The sequence below is a fragment of the Colias philodice genome, chromosome 10 (genome assembly GCF_061535455.1).
Source record: "Colias philodice isolate Cphi_HAF_F1 chromosome 10, ilColPhil1 Martin Lab GWU primary, whole genome shotgun sequence".
NCBI lineage: Eukaryota > Metazoa > Arthropoda > Insecta > Lepidoptera > Pieridae > Colias > Colias philodice.
In genome coordinates, this window is record NC_143095.1 from 11,405,180 (window position 1) to 11,424,826 (window position 19,647).

General features: G+C 34.6%; 1 protein-coding gene across 1 annotated transcript in view; it reads left to right on the plus strand.

Annotated features, from left to right (window-relative positions):
- LOC149485474 (uncharacterized) overlaps positions 1-13,853 on the plus strand; it is a 55,450-nt gene extending 41,597 nt beyond the window's left edge. The window contains exons 3-8 of the mRNA XM_089700331.1: positions 7,952-8,095; positions 8,744-8,905; positions 9,419-9,595; positions 10,326-10,529; positions 12,556-12,800; positions 13,324-13,853. Of these exons, the coding sequence (XP_089556457.1) occupies positions 7,952-8,095; positions 8,744-8,905; positions 9,419-9,595; positions 10,326-10,529; positions 12,556-12,800; positions 13,324-13,389 (998 nt within the window). The 3' untranslated portion in view covers positions 13,390-13,853. The remainder of the gene's footprint in view (positions 1-7,951; positions 8,096-8,743; positions 8,906-9,418; positions 9,596-10,325; positions 10,530-12,555; positions 12,801-13,323) is intronic.
- Positions 13,854-19,647: the final 5,794 nt, after the last annotated feature.

Below are 19,647 nucleotides of genomic sequence, written 5' to 3' on the forward strand. Positions count from 1 at the left end.
CTGTTATTCTTACGCGACAACCCTCCATGGATTTTCATCTTCCATATATTCCTTAATGCTGTAGTAGGCTCTCTGAACTAATACATTTTTTAAATAAGTTTTAAATTTAACACTACTAAATTCTTTAATACTATGAGGAATTCTATTGTAAAAACGTATACCTTGGCCCATAAATGAATTTTTAACTTTAGCTAACCTATAAAATGGCATTTCAATTTTATTTCTATTCCTTGTGCCATAACAGTGTCTATCTCCTACTTTTGTGTGTAAGTCCGCGTTTTTGTGTACATGTAAAACATTATTAAATATATACTGTGATGGTACAGTGAGGATACCAATATTCTTAAAGAGATCTCTTAGTGAGTCCCGAGCACGTAAATTATATATAGAGCGTATGGCTCTTTTCTGTAATATAAATATAGTTTCTATATCTGCAGCCCTGCCCCATAGTAGAATTCCATAGGACATAATGCTATGAAAGTAACTAAAATAAACCAATCTAGCCGTATCTTCATCGGTGAGATGCCTTATTCTTCGAACTGCATATGCAGCTGAGCTGAGCTTAGCAGCGGTGGTGGCAACATGGGTCCCCCATTGTAGCTTCTCATCTAGTGTCAAACCAAGAAAAACAGTAGACTCGACAGGGTATAATACCTCCCCGTTTAAAATGATATCCCTTTTGACCTTTTTTACATTTGGAAGGATAAACTCTACACAATTTGTTTTTTTTGCATTCAATAATAAATTATTAGCATTAAACCAATTAGATATGCGTAAAAGAGCAGAGTTTACTTCGTCAACATTTGTGTCATATCTATCCACATTAAATATTAATGAGGTATCATCTGCAAACAGTACTATTTCACACATATCCTGCAAATAATAAGGTAGGTCATTAATATACACTAAGAACAAAAACGGTCCTAAGATAGATCCCTGCGGAACACCAATGTTAATCGGCGCACCGCAAGATTTCTCTCCATTAACAACAACGGTCTGTACCCTGTTCTGAAGATATGAAGCTATGAGGTCCTGAGATAAACCTTTGATACCATAAAAATTTAGTTTCCGTAATAGAGTGGAATGCTCTACACAGTCGAAAGCCTTAGAAAGGTCGCAGAATATCCCCAAAGCATTCTTTGAATTTTCCCATGCTTTATATATATGTGACAAAAGAGCTATTCCAGCATCAGTGGTAGAGCGCCCCCTTGTAAAACCAAACTGTTTGGCGTGCAGTAAACCATTTGAAACAAAATGACTACATAATACATGGTAAAATAGAAATAGGCCTATAGTTATTACAGTCTTCTTGGTCACCGCTTTTGAATAAAGGAATAACTTTACTAAACTTTAATAAATCAGGGAATATACCACAGTCACAACATTGATTAAATATAAACGCTAAATGGTTGGCAATGTTTTCTATAATATTATTTACTAAATTCACAGACATTCCCCAGAGATCACATGTTTTTTTTAAGTTTAATGTTTTAAAAGTTTTAACAATTTCATCTGCAGTCACATGTCGCAATTCAAATAATACATTACACTCCGCAACATGGTCCCTCAAATAGGACTCCGCAAGCACTGATGATGAATTTAATTTTTTAGTAATACTAACAGGGACACTACTAAAGAAATCTTCAAAAGCAAGCGCAACATCAGCACTTTTGTCAATTACCCTGCCAGCATTTACAAGTTTTATGGTACTATTTGTCCGGCTTTTGCCCATTTCACCATTAATAATTGTCCAAACAGTTTTAACTTTGTTATCAGAGTTGCGTATTTTATCTCTGACATATAGACACTTGGCAGTGAAACAAACTTTTTTAAAAGTTTTTGAATAATTTCTAACATAATTATGGAATGACAAGTCTTTGTTATATTGCTTCATGCCATATAACTCATATAGAATGTTCCTGCATCTGTGTATACTAGGTGTTGCCCATTGACTAAATGGTAAATCCTTGGTGATACTTAAAGATTTAACTTTAAATATTTTTTTAAACTCATTATGAACTAAATTAAAAAGATTTGTAAACATTTCACAAGGATTATTATAAAAGGATTGATCATTCAGGTTAGGCAGTTTATTATTAATATTATCTCTAAATTTATCAATGCCTTTTTTAGTTATAGGCCTAACATTAATTCTTTTAAACTTAGGTATGCAATCCCATTCCAAAACTACTTTCTGGCCACAGTGATCTGAAGTCAGTATATTGAGGATATTTTTTTCTAGACAGTTGCAATCACAGTATATATTATCAATACAAGTTGCAGAAGTAGGTGTAATTCGTGTGGGTTCATCAAAAACTTTATACAGATTAAATGAGTGAAACAAATTAACTATTCGTGTTACCGTCTGTGTGTGTGAAAGTAAATCAATATTAAAATCACCACATACTATTACCTTCTTTTTACTCCTGCCTAAACGCTTTAATGTTTCTTCCATGACTGTCTCAAACATATTATAGTCACTGGAAGGAGGTCTGTATACGCAAACAATAATATAACGCTCAAGCTCAACACAGGACAGTTCAATGGTGCGTTCTACAGAAAGACTTACAATGTCAGTTCGTTCTTTGCATTTAACACTATTGTGTACAAAAATAAGAGAACCTCCATGAATAGCATGTGCCCTATAGTATATACTTTTTAATTTATAATTATCAATATTTAATAACAACTGACATTGTTTAAGCCAATGTTCTGTTACACAAAATATTTTTATACTATTATGATTTAAAAATAATTCTATTTCTAATAATTTGCTAGCCAAGCCTTGAATATTTTGATGTACAATGGAAAAAGGCTGCTTAGCTGTTGTCTTACATACTAGTTTAAATCTAGCTTAGGGCTAGTTTGTCCGTCAACACTTAACCTCGGTTGATGTATATAATTACTACTACATAAAATTATAGTAGATCGATGGTCTGATACCAAACATGTACCAGACTGGTTAATAATTTTATATGCTATTAACATAGCAAGTTCTCTCTTATATCTAAATGGCAGATACACTGTATTCCTTGTCAAGCAAAAAGATTTTGTACATGAATTTATGTCAAAATATATAAATGCATCACTATGATGATTTGTTAAATTATATAATTTTAAGTTAATGTTATAGATAAATCTATATTGATTTTGTGTCAAACCAGGCAAATATGGTAATGTACACAACATAAATTTGCATTTTGTCTCACTACTAATTTTCAACATTTTTTGAAATCCTATATCAATGTCATGTTTTTTTAGATTAAGACTATCTCCATATAATATAACAACAATGCTATTTTCATTAAAACTAAAATTATCTAATGAATTCATGATATATGTAAATGAACTATTAGGAGTACAAAAATTAGTTACTTTATGCCCTAAGTTGTTAAGCAAAGCGCCAAATCCCTGACCAATGTTATCCGACAACACAATAATTTCCTGCATGGAAAGATGTTTTGTTTTACAAGATGAAATTGTTGCCGTGGATGGAATACTATGCATGTCAGTGCAGTCAATGGGCTTATGGGGCGACGGTTGCTCCTTGTCACTTATGGAACACTTACATACATAGTTATTGGTTAGAGACTCGAAACGATCCATATTTTCATTGCTTAACTTTATAAGGTAATCTGCCTCTTTTATGTGCTCATTGATTTGTAACTGGGCAGCAGAATATTTTTGGTTGAGGTCATGTAATATATCATTTAATGAGTCTATTTTCTCCTTTAGTTCAGTAGTTTCCACTTCATATATCATTTTATAATGTTCTAAGTCCCTATGATATCTATCTAACTCTTTCACAAGGCTTTTATTTTTAGTTTGCAATTGTGCTACATTTCTTAATGAAAATCTATTTTTAATTACTGATTTTGTGTGACTGAGGACAACCTTGATTATTTCCGCTACACGCAATTCATCAAATTAACAAAACTAAATAAACCTGTACAATTGTCAACACTTCCACCAACAAGTGTAGCAGCCCGTCAACATATCAATCTCATAATATTATAAATGCGAAAGTAACTCTGTCTGTCTGTCTGTTACTCAATCACGCCTAAACTACTGAACCAATTTACATGAAATTTGGTATGGAGATATTTTGATACCCGAGAAAGGACATAGGCTACTTTTTATTGCGAAATATGTACCACGGGCGAAGCCGGGGCGGCCCGCTAGTGAAAAATAAAGATATATCTAAAATATATTTCCATACTGTCTTTTTATTTTAAAATATAACTAAAATAGATAATCCAGAATTAATAATATACTATAGTTGAATAATTAAATATAATAATTAAGAATAAGTACAGAAATAATGGGCATTGCTTAATAATTATAATTTTTTTAATTATAACCGTAACTCACGCTTGACCCTGCATTAGCTCATATATGACTGTACGCTGCGCACTCTTCGCGCTCTACCGCAAAAACGGTTGATCGTATAAAAAAAAAGTTTAGACAAAAGTTGTAGAGAATTTTATACTCTCCAACTTTCATTATAGGTGAAAATATCATTTAAGCAATAGGAACCGAGATATTCGCGAAAAATCATTTTTTGTGACCTTTGACCTTCAATATCTTAAGACGCGGACACGATAGCATTTGTGACTTTTGAGACAATATTTAGGGTACCAAAACAAAGGTTTTTACCAATTTCCAGCTTATTATCTTTCATTCCGAGGTTGACCCCTTTTTTTACCTAATTTCACTGGGCTATAATAATATACTAGGTTCCGTATAAAGAACAGTCGTAAAATATCCGTCTAGAAAATAGCACTTGTGGTATAATAGACAGACATATCCAATTTTGGAAAGCATCTGAGACAGGCATAAAGCCTGACCCGAATTGCAATGCGGGCCACTGAATTAATTACTTACAATTTGTCGACCGTGATAATTGAATGCACATTTTAATTGGACAAAAATCTGTACGAAGCTGTGACATAACGGTAGGTCATGGCTCCATTGGAGGCTTGCCTTTATTTATTACCCTAAACTAAGGTCGTTTCATGCAACGTTTATTTGGAATACAATTGAACAGTATGGCTTAATTATTTGCTATTTTTAGAGTGAGGGCATAATAGTTGGTTATTTGGGATGCTAACTACAGTGTGCAGCCCCCCTAGTCAAGTGGCTTTCTGTTAGCGTAGCGTTCAATAGAATAGACTACGAATGTATAAGATTGACGTAGGCTGTAGATAAACGTATCTACAGGTTACGTCAATCTCATACATTCGTAGTCTACGTATCTACAGGTTACGTCAATCTCATACATTCGTAGTCTATTCTATTGAACGCTACGCTAACAGAAAGCCACTTGACTAGGGGGGCAGGAGAGAAATTGGTCGGAGTCGGGTCCTTACTAAAGGATAGTTAGTGAACTAATGGATTGAATTTCGACTTGTGAAGATTAGTTTTAGTAACAATGTTTGAATTGCAATAAATTGAATAGATGAGAGATGTTGAATAATCAAGTTTATGTGGTTTTACATAGATATTTAATATCAACGCATATTTTTCGGAATGTTACAGTTTTCATTCATTTAATGGTGTTGATATAAACAAAACAACATTGCCTTAAACATGAGGAGTATCATTAAAAAGGAAGCGATATTCACACGTAAATTGTCAATTCTGAGGAGCTTCGTTCAAAAATTTCCCTATAACTTTGAATGAGTTGAAGGGAAATTTCCGAACTGAACTCGAATTTCTCCGGCGCGGTACGTGTGCTTTGTAGGTACGTTTTGAAAACTCGCAAACAATTCATTAGGTGAACAATACAGACGCAACCGAGTAATAGAACAATATTGCTATTCAATCTGCTTCTATAGAGACTTTCAAGGGCAGACGCTTCCGAAGCTCCTTCCGCCATGTGGCCTTATAACTTCCTGACGTTAAGAATACCTTTTATAGGTTATCATTTGAGATTTCTGCAATTCTTGTAATTAAGTATGTGTACCTACTAATATTTTTATATCCTACAATCCGTATAATTATGTAGTACAGTGGTCAATGGTTTATGACTTGCAGGATACTTTTTATAATTATTATGCCTTTTTCGGCACGATTTTTCTTGTTCCACTTTTATTGATTTGATATTGATTTGGTAATTAATTTGCGACTACGAGGGTGCCCTCGCTACCCAATTTGGTAATTGATTTGCGACTTGCGACTACGCGGAAACCGGTAACAAAATGTTCGCAAACCTCAATACATTCTGTACTTTATACATCGTATTTCCTGAAAATATTCCTAAAAATGAGTCGCTCTAAATTCTAATTCACATTGACATCGAATGCCTTGCACGCAAACATGTGACATATACAGAGTGTGCCCTTTACATCTACTTATACAGGATGTTGCCTTTTATGGTCCAGTTATCTGACTTGACAATAAAAATGGAGCACAATCTTTATTACATGTGTACTTATTTGGGCGTTATTTTACTTCCGAAGTGGCCTCATCATTTACTTTCCGTGAAGAAATATTTTTATAGAATACTAGCTTTCCGCCCGCGGCTTCGCCCGCGTTTTTAGAGAAAAACCCGTTCCCGTAGGATTTCCGGGATAAAACCTATCCTATGTCCTTTCTCGGGTATCAAAATATATCTATACCAAATTTCATGCAAATTGGTTCAGTAGTTTAGGCGTGATTGAGTAACAGACAGACAGACAGAGTTACTTTCGCATTTATAATATTAGTATAGATAAATGAGAATTTTGCCAATGAAATGTTTTGTATTTTTTTTATAAATGTCGAATGTAATTTTTGTGGAGTATTGTTGTTTGGTTATTATTATAATATTGATATTTTGGTATAATCAATTGTCAAGATAAAATGAAGCTTAGATTTTTAGCGAAATTATATAGACATACTCGTACATGAATCTAATAATCTAAGTCGAATCATAGGTAAGAATAGTAACTAGGACCACAGATAATATTATTATAAATTATAATTACCACTAGAAATACTAGCTAGGACAGATTGATTAATTGGGACTTCTGTTTTATACCACACTAGCTTTCCGCCCGCGGCCTCGCCCGCTTTGTCTTAAACATAATAAATTAAATACTAAAACCTTCCTCTTGAATCACTCCATCTATTAAAAAAACCGCATCAAAATCCGTTGCTTAGTTTTAAAGATTTAAGCATATATAGGGACATAGGGACAGAGAAAGCGACTTTGTTTTATACTATGTAGTGATATACAAAATAACACATAAACGTGTTTACAACACTTAGGCCTCCCCCACATTGGGCGTAGGCCGAGCGTACGCGTTTCCTGAGCGTGCTGCCGGCGTCGGCGCGGCGCGGACGTCGCGTCAGCGCGCCGTCTGTGGGGCGCGGGCTACGCGTTGTCCAGCGCCGCGCGGGCGCTGCGTGAACGCCGCGCAGACGCCGCGTTTACGTCGCGTTCCATGGGCGTTCGGCCGCCCGTGCCCCGCGCACACATTCCATGAGTGCGAGGGGCACGGCGCGGGCGGCCGAGTGCTTTAGACGCGACGTCGCGTCGGCGCGGCGCTTGCGCAGCGCTTGCATAGCGTTCGATGGCGCGACGCCCGCGCCCCACAGACGGCGCGCTGACGCGACGTCCGCGCCGCGCCGACGCCGGCAGCACGCTCAGGAAACGCGTACGCTCGGCCTACGCCCAATGTGGGGGAGGCCTTAACTACAGTTAATTACAGTTTAACAACAGTTAAGCTTCCTAATTATATTACACTAGCGATCCGCCCTGACTTCGTGCGGATAAATATTAAATATTCCTCTATTAAAAAATTGCATCAAAATCCTTTGCGTAATTTTAAAAATCTATTCATACATAGTGACAGACAGACAGACAGCGGGATGCAATTTTGTATATATCTAATGGTGATACTATTGTTCGTGTCGGCTCTCGGCATAACCTTTTGTCTGTTTTTAATTTTTTTCTTTATCTTTCCAGAAAAGGGTCGCTACCTGGGCTCCCCTTGCGAGTTCACGTGCAACTCGAAGCTGCTGCATGTCTACTGCGAGCCGAGGTCGAGCACATGCCAGTGTGACCCCAAGCATTCTGTGGAGCTGGGTGTTGCGACGGGGTGCGCTAAACGTGGGTATTTTGTAGTACATATGACATATCCTAGTGGACATAGACTGTTGAATATATCGTACTAAACATATTATCCTGCTAAACTTATCCTACTAAATCTATAGATACTAATAACAGATTGTGCTAAACCTATTCCTCTAAACTAATAATTATAACTAATTATATTATAAGCGCGAAAATATCTTAGAACGTATTGATGTCTCTCTTTCAAGTGAAATCTTTTGAACGGATTTTGATATAACATGGCAGTGATGTAACCCACGTACATACACAAAATAATAAGCTATAGAAATACTTGGCTTCGCTTAACTTGGCTTGCTTTTGTCCGCGGGCGAAACTACTACAAAACTTCCGAGGTACGAGTGATAAAAGTGATACAACCAAACAATCATATAGACGACGAAATATTTGAAATTTGTATATGTACAAACATTCATGCACGAGTAATTCATGAATAATTTAAACCAGTTTTTATTTGTTCTTTTTCTTAATTTACACTATTATGGATAAACAACTAATATTGTTATCCGGTCAATATATTTTTTAAGGTTATCATTTCCTGTAAGTGAAGAAACATGCCTTTTTTGTTCTTTTTTTGTCTTTAATGTGCGGTAATCTGTATCGAGGCATCTTTAACTTGAATTCCAGCCAAGAAGCTTGGCGAGCAATGCTTCTACCGGGAGACGTGTCGCGCGTTCGACCCGCACGCGTCCTGCGTCCAGGTCAACCACAACGCGTACTGTCAGTGCGACCCCGGCTTCCACACCACCAGCCACTCGCGACCGACGCAGAGGGTTTTCTGCACTGAAGGTATACTTTGAAACAAAGTCTTTCTTGTAGAACTTTTACAAGACAAAGCAAATGCTTTTTGAAACAACATATTACGATCTAGCTTTTTCCTATAATCAACTTCAAATACGTACTTTTTATAACTGAAATTTGGTACAAATGTTTCCCTTTCAGCTTCATTGAATCACAATATCATTATAGTTTTAACTTTTTAATTATTTCTTGTATTGTTTTTTGGTAAGTACACGCAAATGTTGTTGAACAATTTGACATGATTTAGATGATTTTGCAATGGATTCTCGATATTTCCGTAGATTCGTTTCGGTAATAGGAAATAAACGCATTTGTAGAAAACAACAGACAACAACGAGCTACTTAACCCCGGTTTTATAGAACTGCGTTTAACTGATTTACCGGTTTACTGACATGATACCCCTAAAACCATTTTCATAAAACCGCGTGTATGGCTGGATTTACCAGTTTTCTGACTTGATGGGGTGTCATTTTAACCACATTTCTCATTACCGTTTCCAGACCTGGTGCTGCTGACGGCGGACATGCCGACGCTGCTGGGAGTAGCGTCGGGCATCTTTGTTCTGGCGGGCCTCCTGTGCTTCGTGCTGCACCTCTACACGAAGGCCCGCTACCACCCCGCGCATCTAGCTGATGCGCGGCTCACTCCACCCTGTCTGTACTCTTTGAATGATACTGGTTAGTTTTTAGTTATCTATCCTGCTAAATTTTATCGATGTGAAGTGAATTATACTTAAAATAATAGTATTGATATTGTTTACAGATTCTACATATACGGAACTTTGATGAAATGTTTTTCACCTTTTATTTTATATTTTAATTTTTGGTGGTGATGGCGATGGTGGTCGAATAGTGTGTAGTCTTCATCAGGTGCGATCATGGACTGAAATTTGGCGACGGAGAATCACTTATAATAGTTTGCAGTGTCGGTACTAGATTTACTGCACTACTCGATCTAAACCGCCTATTAATTATATATTATATATATTATACCAATGACATTTGGTATATAGCTGAAGACCCAGAATAAGACATAGGCTACTTTTTATCCCGGAATTTCTACATTAACAGGAACTATGCGGAATTCTTTGAAAACGCACAAATCTAGTCCACCTGAATTGGAACTATGCGTTTTTTAATACAATCTATCCACAGGCGGCACGCTAAGCGCGACCCGCGCCTCCTCCCGCGCGTCGTCCCGCAGCGGCTGCACGAGCGGTCCAGTTCACGAACACTACTGAACCGATAACAATGACATTTTGTATATAGCTGAAGACCCAGAATAAGACATAGGCTACTTTTTATCCCGGAATTTCTACATTAACAGGAACTATGCGGAATTCTTTGAAAACGCACAAATCTAGTCCACATGAATTGGAACTATGCGTTTTTTACAATCTATCCACAGGCGGCACGCTAAGCGCGACCCGAGCGTCCTCCCGCGCGTCGTCCCGCAGCGGCTGCACGAGCGGCACGCTGGAGCTGGACTCCCGCCGCGAGTCACGCCGCGCGGCGTCGCGCGCAGGTGCGGCGCGCACGGCGGCCATCTTGCTCATCTCGCGCCACCTCGGGGCCGGGCACGGCGGCGCGCGCGCTAAGTGCGCCGCCAAAGGTGATGCGGATGTATGCAGCAAGGGTTATTGACGTGCCTCTTTGAATACCGCGGTGTAAATGTAATAAATAAAGAATAAAAAAAATAGTAATTGGGTTGTCTTATTTTTGAAATTTTTAAAGAATACAAAAATAAATAAATAAATAAAAAATACAATCCAATTGGGAATGTCAGCGTTTTGATTTTTTTATTAATAGAAATAATTTCTCATATATAAAGCATTTAAATGTTTTAAAAATAAATTTTAATCCTCTTTTTTTGGAAATCGGTTGAAAATAAAAAAATAAAATACAAACAAGTATTTAAATCTTGATGTCATGCAGGAAGCGATCTCTACCAAGCCATATGTTTGTAATCAATATGATACGCGTCATTGATACAATGTGATTTAGAATTCTTTTTTTCGAAATTCACAAATGTGATTTACATGATGATAGATAAAATAAATTACTGGCTCAATGCCGTACTTCAGCTGTGTTCCATTTTTAAAGCCCAATATCAATGAACGCGGGAAAGGTGAACAACTCTTAATTTCTAAATTTAAAAATGTTTTCTTATAAAAATATTTTTCATCCAGCCTTGAAGAAGAAGTCATCTTGATTTATGCGGGTGTCCTTTGTCTCAAGTCTGAAATATAAAATGTATTAAAAACTTTTTTATCTAAAAAAATATCGATAGCTTAACTACATTTTAACCTTAAATAAATTATTATATTTATATTGTATTAACGAGACTAAAACAAATTTAAAAAAATCAAATTCTAAACTACCCGTCAAAACAATATTTACAAAGTTTCTCGTCATTCGCACGCTGGTATTCGGAGAGTGCACACGTGTGTCGCATGTGTTGTCCCGGTCGTTAGTTGTCGCGTCTTGGTGTTAGCCTGTCTGCTGTGTGTGAGGCTGCTATGTGTGCTTGACTACAACTTTTGATGAAAATTAAATAGAATAATTAATTTCTCTTTGGCTGGTTATCTGAATTTTTCTTAATTACTGAAAATGAACTGTAACAATTATGTTGTATTTTATCCATTATAGTGTTTTAATGATACTTTTATATCTCTTGAAAGATGTATTAAATCCACATCTTGCAAAAAAAACTTACAACTGATTCCAAAAGTTCAAAGATAATTAATTAGTTTGGTAAAACATTCAGAAATAGGTTCAATTTATTCTCTTCTGAAATCTGACATATCATCTAAATTCTAGAGGCATTATTAGATTTGATTATAACATTGGTGAACAAAAAATTGTAGTTTAGCACACATGACAACAGCCAGTCTTAATTTCCAGCAAGACTTCGGTTCTCATTTTGTTTCTCTTGATAGCCGCATGACTCGTCATGGTGTGAGCAAGATGGCCGTCGATGTTCATATTGTATCTCTCTTCGTGCTCTATCTTTCAGCTTTTGTGTAACCAGGAAACTGAAAGTAACGTTGGCCTCATATTCCTAATTCAAATTTAAATTTGGAATAACACAATTCTAATTTTGAATTAACTGCTGCTTCACAAGAAATGTTGCCAGTGCTTGCTTTGCGAATGGTATTGTGCAGATAAAAAAGGTGAGCTGTGTTTTCAGTTTCACAAGAAGCACGTTGCTTACGCTTTCCGTATCTGTTACACCGCATGTCAACGTGTGAAAAGTGTCATGTATAATGCCTTATGTTTAATTATAAGTGCTTACAATAACAATATGAAATAAATACTTTCAATTAATTAACATGGAAGCTTGTAGGATTTTTTAACACATTCATAAGATTCGATAAAAATAAACCTTGTGTGCTATTACGCCCAAAAATTTACACATTATTCTCATGAATGAATAGCATGCGTAATTTTTTTATCCACCAATAAAAAATATAATTTTATAGCTTTATTATTAATTACCACAGTATAATCAGTAAGTACACAGTAGCGGTTCCATTCGGAATTATAAGAAGTCATAAGCATTCAAACACGCTTCCAAATTACCATGCTTCGCCTTTAGGCATGGTTTTAAAGACAACTAATTCAAAATTTACTTCTAGGTTCGCGACGTCCAAGTCTAAGTTCAGTTCAAAGCAGCTCATCGTCAATTAGGAGTTACAGTGCGAAGAAGTGGGAGAGAGAGAGAGAACAGAAAGAGAGAAGGCAGATGAGCATGCGTCTCGCTCAGTTGCACGACAAGATGGCGGCCGGACGAGAGTTGCCGAAGCACGCGCCGACCCCATCTCCTAGATCTCCTAATAACTCTACCGATGGGCTTTTACCGGCTGTATGCGAAATTCGAGAAGTACGTTCATTCTTATAATGTACAGAAATAAAACCTAAATTGTTATATCAGTTAGTTGCCAAAAAAACTGTTTCTAGACCATAGTCACAATTGACAGATACATACAGTTAGAAAACTAAGCCCCTGTGATGTAATTATGACGTACCTAAGCACATGTTGGATGGAAGCTATAGGCACAGCCATAGTTTTGTAAGCCTGAAAGATATATCTTTTCTTAGACCTTAGCGATAATTTGTATCGTTTTGTAAATGTTGGAGGGCAAGTATTTCGCCTCGTGGCGGTGTTTACTTTCCCTCCCCCCCCCCCCAATATTTAATTGGGAAGTCTATTGGAAAGGATTTTACTACGATTTTTTAAATAAAAAGCACTCAATTGAGTAGCTCTACTTTTATTCTAATTTTAATACAAAATCAACTATTGTATAAAAAACGTAGATCTGGTTGAGTTAAGTGAATTTTATTTTAAAAATCGTAGACTCTAAAATGCATCGAGAGGCATATTATATCGTTATATTATCTTCCAGCTGGTGACAAACGCCGATCAGCTCCAAGGAGTTGACGGTCCGTGTTCCAGCTCTTCGCTTTACTGACAACAAATGACATCGACCGTCATCCGGTCCATGGACTCGCTGTCCTCTGACGGCACTCCAGCCGTTGCGTGGATGTAGTGAACAAACAGACAAAAATATATAGTGTAACAAAATGCATCAGGCTTGGCGAAGTTAACGATAATGTGTTATTGGAGTGAAGTGATTTCAGTGACTCTTAGAGAATGAAGACTTTTTGTACTCTGTGGATATTGTGATGCTATCGAGTGTTATTAGTTTATAAGCACAATTTCATTAACCCCCGCCGGACACCAGATTGATAGTCTTAGTTATCATTAGGCGTGGCTTGTATTTTTAACTATAATACATTTAATTTATGACATTTTGAATCACACGAAAGAATACATGAGATAACAATATTCTTTGAAGGCCTAACAATAATAAATAGTCATCAATTTGATGACATTGGTTTTATCTACACTAAGGGCTGATTTTTCAATCCTTGGTTAAAACTAACCCCGGCCCTCTAATAAAGTATTACACGTAATATTAAAATGTCACATGTAAACTGTCAAATACGGGCAATTAGACTACATTTTTTAAATTTTAGGGTTGATTTTTCAATCCTTGGTTAAAACTTATTCGTCGAATAATGTATAAAACTACCATTTTAAAAACGTATTCTAATTGCCCGTATTTGACAGTTTACGTGACATTTTAATATTATCGTGTAATACGTTATTCGACGAATAAGTTTTAACCAAGGATTGAAAAATCAGCCATAATACATTTAATATGTATGTATTTGTTTTTATTTAAAAATGTCCAAAGATACCTACGCAAAGATTAACATATGAGCAGACGTTTCATCTTGAAAGTTAAACCAAACGCTTTATTAATTAGAACCACGAAATCGTTTAATAAATATTAGAAAATAAAATCATTGAGTAATGATTTAAAAAACATCACCCTGTATATATTATACTTACTTAAGTAATTTTTCTCGTTTTATTAAAGTTACAATTCATTCACATTCCAGATTTTGTTAGAGTAATATAAAATAATTTGGAAAATCCAAAAGTGCACGCCTCATAATTTTTTTTAATAAATATTTATTAATTATTATTTTTGTTTATTTAATAACAATTAAACCACATCGAATCAGACCCTGAAAAATGAAAGGGTTCTATTCCTGAGCATACTCAAGCGTAAGAGAAAAAAAAGACTCGATTAGTAAAGTATTTCGGTCGCTATCGTGTTAACAAGAAAAAGGATCCGCACATACAGACACACGGACGTCCAAGACAGAACTTTTTTAAACTGTTTTTTAACTAGTTTAAATAACAAAAATGACATCAAAAATATCATGAACGTTAAAAATAGTGTTTTTTCTTAATATGTGTGTGTATGTATTATCTTACAAGTGCAATGTATGATACATAAAGACATTTTAAGTTTGAAAAATCAGATGTTTTGCGCGAAGTGACAGTACCACCTCAACGCTTCGCTTATGAGGCGTGCAATAGAGTTTATTTCGTCATCAGTCTTGCTGATGTCGAATAAATATTTACATTAATTTTTTTGTTAAATTTTCGTAAAACACGATGGTTTCAAAAAAAACTGTAATCAGAACAAATATATCAAAGTTACTTAGCTATTAAATGCTGCTGTGTTTACAAAATTAGAAATAATTAACTAAATTAAGAATAATGTCTGGATGAGGTCTTCGATTGGCGTGATATGTTTTCTAGTCATTATTTAAATGAACGTGGAAGAATATAAAATGAAGCTATAGAATGAAATATAATATGAGAATTGCAATAAATTGTTACTTAATTAAAAAGACGATAGCCATCTAGGGCCTAATTTTTCAATGCTTGGTTAAAACTTATTCGGCCAATAAAGTATTTTACACGATAATATTAAAATGTCACGTAAACTATCAAAGACGGACAATTAGAATACGTTTTTAAAATGGTAGTTTTATACATTATTCGACGAATAAGTTTTATCCAAGGATTGAAAAATCAGCCCTCAGACAGATTGTCTTTTTATACATACATATTATTTAGGTTTCCTTTATCACCTAAAATATGATTTTTGGGTGCTAGTGGTTAACTTGATTCCTCACCAGTAAAAATACTTTCAAAATCGTAAATACATAATACTAAGTATAGAATCAAATCCCTTATTTTAAAAATAAAAAACGTTTATATGAACAAGAATTTCCAAGTTTATTTTGATTAATTATTACTGACGTGAGTGTATAAATAGGCTGGTTTATTTTGTCTACAACTATTCTAGTGCCATGGTTAGTCGTATAACCTTCGCCTTGTAGAAAAAAAATCTGTATTTAAAAATGATTTAAAATAAACTTTTTTTTACGTCCATTTTACTAACAAACTACATATTTTATTTTCAGAACTACAATATTTAAACACAGAATATCTCGTGATAGATCAAGTTCAAAAGAATGTTAAATTATACTAATAAATTTTATAATTTTTACGAATCTAGATGAAAATTGAGATGAGAGAAATTTATGAAAATAGATTTTCCATTGGATAGAAGATAAAATGTGGATGGCATGTATGTGATAGTTATTTATATATAAGTTGATTATTATTACTGTATATTTGTATTCAACTATCTAAAATTGTTACATACGCTTTCAAATTCATCTTTAAATTGTACCTTACAAAGCCGAATGTAGTAACGGTACAAACATATTAGAATTAGAGTCGATCAACATTCTTAAGAAAAAACTGTATTTCGAAAATATTAATATTAACGATATTTATAAAAGCTATCGTTTATTTTATTTATATTTTATTTTTCAACAAATTCGAGCTGTGTAATTTATAATAATTAAATTAAATGTACTTGTAATGCGGCCAGCAATATAATATTTTGATCAATATAACCTACTGATACCAACATAATATACTTATATGTATATTATCACTAGCTTTCCACCCGCGGCTTCGCCCGCTTTGTCTAAAACATAATAAATTATATACTAAAACCACAACTAAAACCTTCCTCTTGAATCACGATATCTATTAAAAAAACCGCATCAAATCCGTTGCGTAGTTTTAAAGATTTAATCATACATAGGGACATAGGGACAGAGAAAGCGACATTGTTTTATACTATGTAGTGATATAGCATTTAAAGATCATAACCAGATGGACGTAGAAATCGAGGAAGACCAAAGCTCCGATGGTTGGATAGCGTGGAACAGGACTTAAAAACGATAGGTGTGAAAAATTGGAGAACCCGGGCAAAGGATCGAGAGGTCTGGAAGAAAATACTGGACCAGGCCAAGGCCCACTCGCGGCTGTAGAGCCTCAGATGATGATGATGATGATCATAGCATTTAAAGTGCTTTAAAACTTTCCGTTATTTTTCGTATATTTCTCTTAATTATTCTTATGTAACAGCAACGGAAACTAAAAGACGTCACTCTAATTCGTAATTTTATAAAACAACAATTATTTTGTTGGCCGATTACACTTTATTACAATGACATTAAAATAGTGTATTACAAATACGTTTGTAATTGCTAGAATAGAATTAGATAAATATATATTTGTATATGAGAGCTTTTATTTAGAGTCGTATTGCCATGTAATGTAAGATCCCCTGTTTTAATATAGATTTTAATATTGTTTATTGCCAAATTATTGTAAATGGATTGTTTTATTTTGGGAGCGATGTGTTTTGCACGATTGAATGCTATTGATTGTTTGATAAGGCGAAATGATTAACTATAAGGATGTCTAGTTTCCTCCAATATAGTGACCAATAGAGTGAGACTCCAATAGAGTGAGTGAAATATGTTTGTAACTCGAAATAACAATTTATTTCGTAGGTGTACAGAGATTCCTTGCAATTAAGGTGACGTCGATGCTGGCATTAAGGGCAAAATAAAACAATTGTCTGTAAGTCGTTTGGCAATGAATTTAAATAAGGAGAGAGTAATTAATAATAATTTAAACTTAAAAACGTTTACTCTCAATTCTTATGGAAAATTGGATTTCAGGCTTCGACAAGCTTTCAGGCGGCTATTGCGCTTTTGATGTAGTTTGAAAATTATTAAAAATATGTGAAAAAATGTACTTACATAATGGATAAAGTACAAATTATCACTTAAATGAACCCAATTAAAAAAATCTTTAACTATATTGGAGGGAAAAGACTATAAGTAATTGAATTTTTTACAAAGCCATGAATTCTAACGAACCCTTAGACATAATAGATATATAATTAATAAGAATCTAGCAGTTTTAGATAGGTAAAGTAAAAATTTATTCTATTCAATGAAATTTGTAATATATGAAGTTATGTACATATCAATGTTTTTGATTCATTATATACTGACCTATAGCAGTTTTATTGAGTTTTTGACATTTATATTATCTTTAAATTATAAACCTTTAACTTTAACTTAGTGGGTGTAATGGTATATACATATATAATAGGTGCTTGCCAGGCAGTTTGCAACGCGTTTCAACGTACCATAAAATGAAAAACAATGACATTTCGTATTTTAATTTGTTATATAGAATCGGGGTCACCACATACGAACTATATAACTTCATATTTTACAACCATAGATGGAATATTATGTCCTCTGCCTTGTCAAACATGATCAACATTTATAATAAGTATAAAATAAACGTAGGTAATTTGTCCGTTGTTTTGTATAGCACAAGAATGCGTAACGTTATTTTGATTGAGCGATACTGTTGTAAAACGATCGATCCATTGCTGTTTAAAAGATGAATATAAAAATACGATTATGTTGACTTTTATTTCACATTTTCCTTTACTAACAAAAGCCTAGCCTTTTTTGAACATATTGATTTATGTTTATTAATTACCAACCTTTGTTGTATTAGATATTAATTACCGAACTTGGTTTAAACATTTTTTTTTGTTATATATAAACTTGGAAATTTAGATATATATTTTATGCCTTTCTCGATTAATGAACTGTCGAACATAATACTATATTTAATCGAACCAGTAGTTCTTGAGATTAACGTGTTAAAACAATAAAACAATCTCTTCAGCTTTATATTTTTAGTAAGTAGGTATATAAATTACTACATAATATAACGTAACCACCACTTTCTTTGCAGTACAGATTCCGTGGCTTACTGATGACACATGACATATTAAAACCCAAACACATATTTCCCATCACAGATAAAGTACCTACCTACTTGGTGTTTCTCATTAATCTATAACAATAATAAAATTGGAGTGTCTGTAGGTATACACTGTACATATACCAAAATAGTAATACATATATTTATAATTTTTGTCAGTCTGCCTGCCTGTCTGTTTGTTCCAGCTAATATCAGTAACGGCTGGACCGATTTTTCGGGACTTTCACTGACAGATAGGAAGCTGTTGTTATAAGGAGTAACTCAGGCTATACCGATTTTCCTACAGGAACATTAGGACTAAACGCATAAACTCATTCACGTACGCGGGTGAAACCGTGGAGCGCAGCTAGTTTAAATAATAATTGTTTAAGACAGGAATATCATACGAAAGTCATAACCACAGATTAAACAAATGAATAAGTGTAACGTTTATTGTGTAAACAACCACAATTATTTATTGACACTTCAATTCCTTGAATTCCAATGCGTACGAACAAAGTGACTTCCCCTTAACAGACACTAAGCAAGTGACAATAAACACTCGAATTTGTACCAGATTGTAATTAATGTAAGGTTCTATTTTATAGTAGCCACCTTATTAATAAATAATAATTAAACTGGAATTCGTTGAATCTAAATACATATATTGTTGTAAATAAATTTGGAATCGAGTGAAACCGCGGGGCACAGCTATTTATATTTATAAAACACACGGCATGCGTGTAATGTATTCAAATAGCTTGAAGTTCAAATATTTATATTAATAAATTATCTGAATTCTAAAGCATAACTGTTTCTATGTCGGTAGGTCGTAGGTGCCCTGTCTGTGTCTTCCTCTTTATGGCAGTTACAATGTAACATATAAGTTGTGCTGTGTTTTACTAGTTTGACTCAAACTACTGGCCCACAATATCCTTAGGTATTTGATCCCCATTGGAACTCTTCCTCTGTCATAAAAATATAGATATGAACAATATAGATTAGATATCCGTATGGTTAGGGAGCCAGGTGCAAATTTGGTCAACTATTTCCTCTCAAGAGATAATTCGTCAGACGCATGAGAGTATAGTATTATAAAGCCTCGTGAACGTCAGCTGGCGCTCGGTTAGGGGGGGTGAGCGGT